Source organism: Pongo abelii, chromosome 19 (assembly GCF_028885655.2).
Source record: "Pongo abelii isolate AG06213 chromosome 19, NHGRI_mPonAbe1-v2.0_pri, whole genome shotgun sequence".
Taxonomy (NCBI): Eukaryota; Metazoa; Chordata; class Mammalia; order Primates; family Hominidae; genus Pongo; species Pongo abelii.
The window spans coordinates 26,979,123-26,989,136 of record NC_072004.2 but is presented as its reverse complement, the minus strand read 5'-3'; the positions used below and the strand labels follow the sequence as shown (position 1 = coordinate 26,989,136).

The window sequence follows — 10,014 nt, the reverse complement described above, 5'->3', positions numbered from 1 at the left end:
GCACATCTGGGTCCAGGTAAACATCAGGCCTTAGGTGGATACCCAATCCCCAGGTGGACATCAGAGACCAGGTTGACACAAAAAAATCCCAGTGGGTATCATGTACCAGTGGACATTCAGGCTCCAGGTAAACACACCAGCCCCACCGTAACCATAGCCACCATAACGAGAAATGGTAGGTCTAAGTACCATCATGCTCCTTGCTCACAAAAGGATGCTTAGCTATTTTATTCAAAATACAACTCCATTCATCACTCTAAGCAGCGATGTGTAGAAAGGAAAAGAAAAATAAACCAGGCCTCAAGGAATCCATCCAAAATGAGGTAGATATTATAAGGGACAGAAATCCCCAAATGAAATGTTATAGTTGACATAGAATAGTCTTTAAAACCCATTAATTTTCTCGCACATTTGATACAGAGCATTATTTCCAGAGACTGAACCTAGAAAGAATTGCTTCAGACTAGAAGTCTTGTTCCAGCCTAGATTCCACACTGTTGAACATCTATACTTAGTACACCACATTATACATAGCACTGACATGACCTGTGTGCATTTAATTTTCTAATACTTGTTCATCTCTGGCATACTTTATATATGTATATATAACATATATAATGTACATACATACAAGTACACACACACACAAAGTATATAAGGGTAGGATAGTATAATTGTGCAGTAACGTTTCTTGTGAAAGTGGTGGAAAGTGGATTGCGTTGGCGACATGCTGGAATGTGCTTGCATTGGCAGAAGTAAGGCTTTCAAAACTAGTCGTTTTCATTTTTCTTTAGCAACTGGGAATATTAATAATTGAAGATGTGTTGGTATAAAAATAATCATAATAATCACAATGAAGTGGTGTTAATAATTATATCACAAGATATAATAAACATTATAGATATTATAAGATGTCAAAAAAAGAAGATGTCATAAAATCTTTGAGATGATTGACACGTTAAATGCGGCCTCCTGTGCCGCCCTGGGGCGCCACTCTCGTTGGGTTCTTGGCGGTGCTCACCCTACTCCACCTGCTCAGCCCAGGCTCCTGCGCCCCCGGAGTCACGCCATGGGAGCGAGGACTTTGCCTCGGCCCTAGACAAGGACAATGAGGAGGGGGTGCACGTGGAGTCCCCGCGGAGAGGCTGGACGCCGGGCGGGAGCCTTTGCGGGGGTGCACAGCCTCCTCTGGAATCCCTGGTCGCTGCCCGGTGCCTGCTGCGCCCTGCGAGCTCCGCGGCGGTGGATCCAGGCCTGCGCTGCCGGCTCTCGGCCCCGCCTGCGGAGCCTCTGCCCTTTGTCTTGCCCCTGGGGCCCGGGCCTCAGCTGGCCCGGGGTTCCTGATGTTAGCTGATGATGGGCTGGCCTCTGGGACTGGGTCGTGGGCCTCGTGCAGTGGCCGCCGCGTCACCAGCGCCAGGCCTCCCCGCGGTGCTGCTGGCGATGCGGGATGCCCGGGCTCTGGGTCTGCTGGGCCCCCTGGCGCTGCGAACTCCGTCACCTTCCATCGCGGCCACCATGCTGCCCGCTGGTCAGCCCTGGTCTGCAGCCTTCCTGGGACCCCTCCGGCCCCAAGGAGGCAACACTCACAGCCGCTTGCGACACGGGGGCCGCCTGAACCTCCGCCAGGGCTGCGCCGCCCAAGTGGCTCCAGCCAGCCAGCCCTGGCCCACGAACGAGACTTTCCGCTCCCCGAGAAGATCGCCCTCGGCAGGCATACACGGCCATGGAGGATGAAGCGGATACCTTTCAAAGTTTGTGGACACTCTTCTGCCACAACAAAAGTTTCACCATCAGCTGCGATGCCGACTGGGGCGCAGAGACCCCTCCGGGAGGTGGACCAGGCAGTGCCTTTGCTGGGCATCCGCAGTGCTGACCACCCCAAGTGCAGATCCCCACTTCGTGTTCCTCCTCCTCCACGTTCCGCATCCAAAGTTCTCTCACCATTTCTAAGCAGGAGAAATCAAAAGAAACTGAAATCAGAAAGAAAGAGAGAGAGGGAGAAAAAGCCACGAGCAAAAAAAGAGCAAAACCTTTTGGAAAGCGTAAAACGCCCCAAAGCCAAAAACTAATTCTTATCTCTTTTAAAGCTTCTGCACTTCTCCAATGATGAATGATTTATTTTTTTTTAACCACTGGCAATTCGTAATTATTAACTTCTCTGGCATTAATGAATAGAAGTTGAATCACATGTGGTAGTATAATTTGTATTATATGAATCTTTCCATATTTTAAAAAATAATTGTCCAGTTTTTCTCCATGGATTAACAATTAATGGAAAATTTTCAACATTGCTGTGTTAATGTCTCCTGAGATAATTAGATGTGAGTAATTTTTATAAATAGAATTTCCTGGGTGGAATTTCTCATCTTCAGGAGTTCCATAAATAACCATATCCCAAGAGAACTGTGAATTTGGGAACTGAAAGAACTGAGTCCCAACTTGTTCAGCCTGGAAGCTTTTGGGTGATCACTCTTGCAGGTGACTTCACTGCCTTCTGTTGAAGGACCAGTGAGAGCCTGGGGGTTTCAACTTGCAAGAGCCTTACCATTTTAGGGTTAGCATTAACAATGAGGAAAAGGCATACTTTTTTGATATTCTCCGTATGTAATAAAATAGTTACCAAAACAAAGCAAAGTGTGAGTGGTGACTATTGAGAGGACCCTTTCTATCTTTGCTGGATTCCCAGAGATTTCTGGGTTTCTTTTGGAGTCAATAGTATTTCCATGTTAATTCTGAGCTCTTAAACCCCACAATATGAGTTGCAGCCAGTGACTAGAGTTGCAGCCAGTGACTAGAGTTGCAGCCATTGACCAGTGTTGCAGCTTGTTAAACTGATCACTGGTGGTAGAGCCTTTTCATTCTGCTCACTTCTTAAAAGGTCAGCTTGGTCAGGGATTAGTGCTACCCTGCCAGAAATAAGCAGTTAGGAATTAAGTAAAGGAGTCAGCTAAAAGTGTAATTACGAAGTAGTGAGGTCACAGCTAGATGGTTGTTGATCTCATTTTCTCTCTGCTGCTGATTTCAAGGCTTTATACCATGTTTTGATGTAACATAGAATGTATACTATGAAGGACAAACAGTCTGTTAGCTTCTTGGAGCTATACTCCGTTACTGGAGCAGGGGACAACAATTTGAAGGACATTATTACTTAGACAGTTTAATCTGCCTTTGGCTAGAATAAACTTCAAGTTCCAAGGGGTGGGTTCAGTTGTTATGCAAACTTAGATTGTTGCGGTAAAATTTCCAAAAAAAAGGATAGGACTCTTTAGATGAAATAAGAATTTAACTGTATTTGAACCCCGTTGTAGGCCAGACAAGTTTAGGCAAAATCCCATGACTGATGAGTCCCTTTAAATTCCAACATATAATCGATGTTGGTAAATATGATACGTGCACTGGAAAAGGACGTGTATTCAGTAGTCGTTGAGTGTCCCGTTCTGTATATGTCAGTTTATGTCAAGTTTGTTCATTGTGTTCATCAAATCTCCCTTTCTCTTATGGATTTTTTTCTGTTGGTTCCATCGGTAATTGAAAGGTATGTTAAAATCTATATTGTAGATTAGTCCATGTTTCTTTTAGTTATATCAGTTTCTGTAGTAAATAATTTGAAGGGATATTTTATATTTAGACATATTTAAAATTGGCATACTTTTCTGGTGACTGACATCATAAAATCTTTTTTATCTTAGCAATATTTCTTGGCTTAAGTCTAAACTGTCAATAATAACATAGCAACGTGAGCTTTGTGCTGATTAGTGTTTGCAGGCATGTTTTCCATTGTTTTACTTCCAAATGTCTGGATTCTTGTATTCAGATAAATTAATTAAAACATAAAAATTAAATATAATATAAAACACTAAAAAGTGAATATTCTAAAAATCCAGCCAGAGATGTTTCACTTTTAATTGAAGTGTTTAGGACCACGGCTCTCACACTGTGTGCTAAGGTGCTCTAAGATGCTGTGTTTAACTGACAGGGGCACCAGCAGATAGCGTGTGAGTATGTGTATGTGTGTGTGTGTGTCTGAGATGGGGGTCTCACTCTGTCCCCCAGGCTGGAGTGGAGTGGTGAGGTCTAGGCTCACTGCAGCCTCTGCCTCCCTGAGTAACTGGGACAACAGGCAAGCACACCACCATGCCTGGCTAAATTTTATAATTTTAGTAGAGACGGGCTTTTGCCATGTTTCCCAGGCTGTATATTTTTGAGGGAAACAAAGCAACATTTGCTGGAGACCTTAGGAACTACTAGCCTGAGGCAGTTCATAGTTCAAAAGTAGTTAGAAGTGCATTTCTTTACCTTTAAGGTGGGTGTTGTTAATTACTGCGATGAAAGGAAGTATTGTGCTAAAGTCAGTGAGGAATAGGAATAAGGTCCAGTGGTTGAGATCCAGTCCGATTTTAAGATTTGAAAAGTTGTGCTGTGTGCCCAACAGGCACACACATCCCATTAGTAAGTAAATTGTGCTTTTTTAAGAAAGAAACAAAAATACTGTTTCTACTTCCATTGCGTGTTATTTTTTATATGTACTTCAAATCCATCACCAAAATAAAAATAATGAACATATCCAGCACTCATAAAAGTTTCCCCTTGTCCTTTTATAATCCCAAACTTTCTGTATCTTCCTACCTTACCACTCTCCCTGACAATCACCAATCTGTCACTATAAAAGAGTTTGCCTTGTCTAGACATTTATATAAATGAAGTGTAGTATGGACCCATTTTTGGAGGGGTCTGGCATCTTTCACACAACATAATTATTTTGAGATTCAGCTATATTGTAGGCAACAATAGGTCATTAATTTTATTACTGAGTAGTATTCTATTGTGCAGATCGGTCACAACTTATATATCCATTTGCCTGTTGATGGGTTTTTGCATTGCTTCCAGTTTGGGACTTACACAAGTACATTTGCAATGAACATTCATGTACATAAGTTCTTATAACTTTGAGTAAATATTAGGAGTGTAATAGCTAATAGGTTTAGGTTTAGATTTAATAGACCGTCAAAATGTTTGCCAAAATGGTTGTACCATTTTATATTTTTATCAGCAGTATGTAAGAATTCCACACTCTTGCCAACACTTTGTATGGGTCTTCTTTTAAAATTTTAGACATTTTCATGTGTGTACAACAGTATTTTATTGTGGTTCCATAATGCCTAATAATAAGTAGTATCTCTTTATGTACTTACATGCCATCTGTATATATTTGGTAAATGTATGTTCACATTTTTTTTTGCTTCTTCCCTTTTTGTTTTTTTCTTTGCTTATTTTCTCATTATTAAATTTTAATAATTTCTTTATATACTCTGGATTCAAATCCCTTATTAGATATGAGACTTGCCAGTATTTTCCCCTTGAGATTTCTTTTTTGTTTTCATAACACTATCTTTCAAATAGCAGATGCTTTTAATATTGATGGGGTCCAATTTATTAATTGTTCTTGTGCATTTGGTTTTTGGGGCTTCATCTAAGACATTTTTGATTAATTGAATATTACAAAGATTTTTTTTCTGTATTTTCATCTAAAAATTCATAGCTTTTAATACTTTATTTTATATTTAAGTCAATGGTCCTATAAGTGACAGAGCTTTAGCCCAAGTCGCTGTCATGCATAGCTGGACCCAGGGGCTTATATAAAATCGTCAAGAAATGTTCTCCTTCTTTCTCTCGACACTTTTCCTTTTGTTTTAGCCTCATTTTTTCCTTCTGAAGATGACTCTCTTCTCTCTCTGTAGCAAGAGATAGTACGATGAATAACCCACTTTACTTTGTCCTCGCAGACCACAGTGGTAGAAAAAGCAAGAGTCCTTCCTGATGATTCCAAAAAAAAAAAAAGTACTGAAACTGTTGCTATGATCCAAGGGTAGAGTCTTTTGCCAGAGCTGGGCATCATGATCACCTCTAGGACTGGGGCTGGTAGGTTGGGTCAGGCCCAGTTGGTGCTCATTGAAATGGTCCTCAAAGAAAAGGGGGGCTCTCAAGAGGAGAGTTGCTGAACACCCCACCAAAAAATAGCCACTCTGTACATACCTACAATTCCTTGCCATTTTATAAGCAACTGGTTGGGTGGAAAATGACTAGAAATTCAGTTGTCATTAACTTTCCTTTATAATGTCAGTAGAATGAGCCATACATTTCACATGTTGTGGGTTATGTCCATGATAGTCATTTCTGTATATTAAGTATCAATTTGAAGTATCATCTGAAGAAATACACTATTTTGTGACATTATCCTTAAATTAATAATTTTAGGATAAAGAATTATAGGATGAAAGAAAAGTCTAGGATAGAAATAAAAGAATAGAGAAAATGGGAGCATGGATATACTGCAGAAAATGGCCAAACAGGAAAAGTACTTGTGAGAGGTATTGAAGTACATAATTGATATCACATAGACCTCCAGGAAATTACAACTACTGGCTTAAGAACAAACTATCTGAATAGTCTTTGCTATTACTGAGTCTTTTCTGCTTGCAAAAGAAGTAAGAATGGTAAGGAATTGGGACATTGTTCAGATACGCCTGAATGCATTTATTCATTTACCTGTTGATGGGGTTTGGGGGTATTAATGAAGGATGTTAATAAATAATAATGGGCATGTTAGGTAATCATAATTGATTTGTCCATTGGGTCTGAAGAAAATTTTGCCTAACTTCTTTTTTGTCAAGGGATTCATTTTTAATGTCATGTTGGATTCTATGGCTTACTGAATGTGTAATTGCCTATTTATGGATTCTGAAGAATTTTATAAAATATATTTGCCAAACATTTTGAAAGCTTAGAACTTCTCCTAGGCAGAAGTTCTTTAGTGCTTTAGTGCTGCCCTGACAAATATGGTAGCCACAGCCATGTGAATATTGAGCACTTGAAATGTGGCAAGGCTGGTCTGAGATGTGCTGTCAGGGTAAAACACACACCAGATTTTGAAAACTTAGTAGGAAATAAAACTAAACATATCTAATTAATAACTTTTATATTGGTTAGACATTGAAATAATATTTTGTATATATTTTACATATAAATATACATTCATGTGTATGTGTAATTAACATCTTCATATGAAATACTTCTCAATTACAATTGGAAGAATGATGACTTTGTGGTGGAGAAATCTGGCACAAACTTGATCATGTGCCTCCTGCTGTGATGTCCTAGGAAGACCACAGCAGTATTTCTGTGGTTTTCTTGTGAAAGATACATGACCTAAGTCCGGATGTGGAAACACATCAGATGGAAAAAGGTGAACACATCCTTCATAAATGCTTATGCTCTTTAAAACTCTTAAGGTTATGAAAAATAGGGCAAAACAGAGGAACTGTTTGAAGGAGCTTAAGAGACATGACAATTAATGCAATGGGAACTCCTGGATTGGATCCTGGATTACAAAGTTCAAAAAAAATGTATTTAGGGCACAACTGAGAAAATTTGGATGAGATTATAGCAGCTGTTGATTGGACAGTAGTGTTGGGTGGATGCTGATATCCTGATATGGATGATTATGTTCTGGTTAGGAGAACTTTTCCCAGATTCCTCATCGTTTGCCCAGTGAGTTCGTGGACAATGTGGCAATGGTAGCAGGAGAAGATGCTACATGTTTCCAATAACATGAACTTCCCTGCAGCAGTGCTGCCTACTGCCCAGATGAGTGCCCTGACTGCTGACAATGAGCAATGCTGAGACCCTGGAAAGAGGAACTGCCTTTCCTAGACCAGACAGATTTCTGGTAATGTTGTAATAATATTTTCTCCTTTCCTTCATGGAAGTGGTAAAGGATTGCCGTCACTGGAATAGATGCATATCGGAATATGAACTCCGCTTCATATGCTTCTCATAGCATCAAATTATTTACATTTGCTGAGTTCTTATTCTCTGCTATCATACAATTACTACTGATGATGTAGCTTATTTTACAAAAAAAGAAGTGATGTGGGCTTCAGCCCATATTTATTGGTCTTGTGACATCCCACATCACCCAGAGGAACATGACCTCACAAGAATCAGTTACTTCACCAACTGTGAGACCCTGAGGGGCTGGGTTTCTATCCTACGAGTTGTGTTAGATGCCCTGACCCAAGAGCCCTCCTACCCAGAATGCATGGTTCCATGTAGCAAGGATCATTGTGATGGTGGTGATGATGACGGTGAGGATGGTGATGGTGAAGGTGGAGGTGGTGATAATGAAGTGATAGTTATGTTGAGGATGATGAAGGTGATGACGATGGTGAGGATGGTAAAGGTGAACATGGTGATGGTGAGAATGGTGATGGTGGTGATTGTGATGGTGATGATAAGGATGGTGATGGCGAAGGTGGTGATGATAACAGTGATAGTTATGGTGAGGATAATGGTGATGATGATGAGGATGATGATGGTGAGAATGGTGATAGTGATGATGATAGTGATGGTAATGTTAATAATGATGATGATTATGAGGATGGGGAGGGTGACAATAATTATTATGGTGAGGATGGTGATGGTGAAGGTGGTGATAATGATAGTGATAGTTATGGTGAAGATGCTGGTGTTGATGATGGTGAGAATGGTGAGGGTAAGAATGGTGATGGCGATGATGATAGTGTTGGTGATTGTAAGGATGGTGATGGCGATCATGGTGATGATGATGATGGTGCTGACTGGGCTATGAGGTAATGGAGGCAGAAAAGTGGCAGTTTCTAGGAAGTATAGAGCCAGCTGGGAACTGCAAGGCAATCTTAGTTGGGGTGGAAGATGTCGGGCCTCTGCCTCATTTCTAGACATCTGGGGAAAGCTCACCCCTCACAGTAGTTCCAGGAACCCCTCCATCCAGCATTTCCTTCTCGCAATCAGCATGGAGCTTTTGGGGTGCAGAGAAGTGTCTTCTATTCACTGCACTCTGTGGGAAGGGAAATGGGGGAGTGGTATTTATGAACCCAGTATAATACAGTAGGGTCTCATCTAATATATTTTGGGAGAATTTTCAGCTGAAGAGAGCAAGCCTCAGAGAAGTCAGGTAACTTTATCTTCAATAGCATCCAGTTGTGATTTATTGAGCAGTTACTATGTGCCAGGCAACATGCTGGGTGGTTCCTTATATGTTATCTCATTAAATCCTACAGCAACACAAGAAGACAGGCACAACTACCCCATTATAAAAATTGTGGTAAAATAAACTAAAAGTTACTGTCTAACTATGTTTAAGTTTACATTTCAGTGGCACTAAATACATTCACAATGTTGTGCAACCAATTTCCAGAATGCTTTTCATCTTGTAAAACTACAATTCTGTAACTCATTTAAAAACAACTCCCCAATCACCACCCTCCCCAGGACCTGGTAGCCACCATTTTCCTGTCTGTCTGTATGGATTTGACTACTCTAGGTGCCTTGGAAAAGTGGAATAATACAGCATTTGTCTTTTTGGTCTGGCTTATTTTGCTCAGCCTAATGTCCTCAAGGTTCATTCTTGATGCAGCAGGCATCAGAATCTCCTTCCTTTTCAAGGCTGAACACTATTCCACTGTATGCATAGACAGCATTTTGTTGATCCGTCCATCCATCCATGGACACTTGGGTTGCTTCCACCTTTTGGTTATTGTGGATGATGCTGCTCTGAACATGGTTGTGCAAGTATCTCTTCCATGCTAGCCCCATTATACAGAAGAGCATAGAGAGATTCTGGGAGGAGGGATGACCTGCCCGGGGCCTTTGGTGAGGTTCGGGTGGAGGATCTCCCAGACCTCAAAGGCAGAGTTCCTCTCCTCACCTCACTGCCTTTCTCAGGACCTGCCTCCTGCCCCACCACACAGTGCCCACTCCCTGGTACTAGACTTGCTAAGGCCTCTTGATCCCTGAAAATTCAGGGACAGGAACTGGTGGGCACAATTACAGTCACTCACTTCTCTGTCCCCTACTGCAGATTCTGTGCCAAACAATACATGATAATGACCTGCTTTCCACTCTTTCACCAGATGTGGATGAGGCGCCTGCTGCATGCCAGGCATGTGTGGTCACAGGACAGAGACCCCTGGG

General features: G+C 41.3%; 1 protein-coding gene across 1 annotated transcript in view; it reads right to left on the bottom strand.

The window, feature by feature from the left end:
- Positions 1-200: 200 nt before the first annotated feature.
- The window catches only part of LOC129051309 (uncharacterized), a 231,677-nt gene continuing 221,863 nt past the window's right edge, over positions 201-10,014 (bottom strand). The window contains exons 4-6 of the mRNA XM_063718485.1: positions 8,779-8,878; positions 1,747-1,973; positions 201-797 (exon numbers count right to left, since the gene is read on the bottom strand). Coding sequence (XP_063574555.1) covers positions 1,750-1,973; positions 8,779-8,878 — 324 coding nt within the window. The 3' untranslated portion in view covers positions 201-797; positions 1,747-1,749. The remainder of the gene's footprint in view (positions 798-1,746; positions 1,974-8,778; positions 8,879-10,014) is intronic.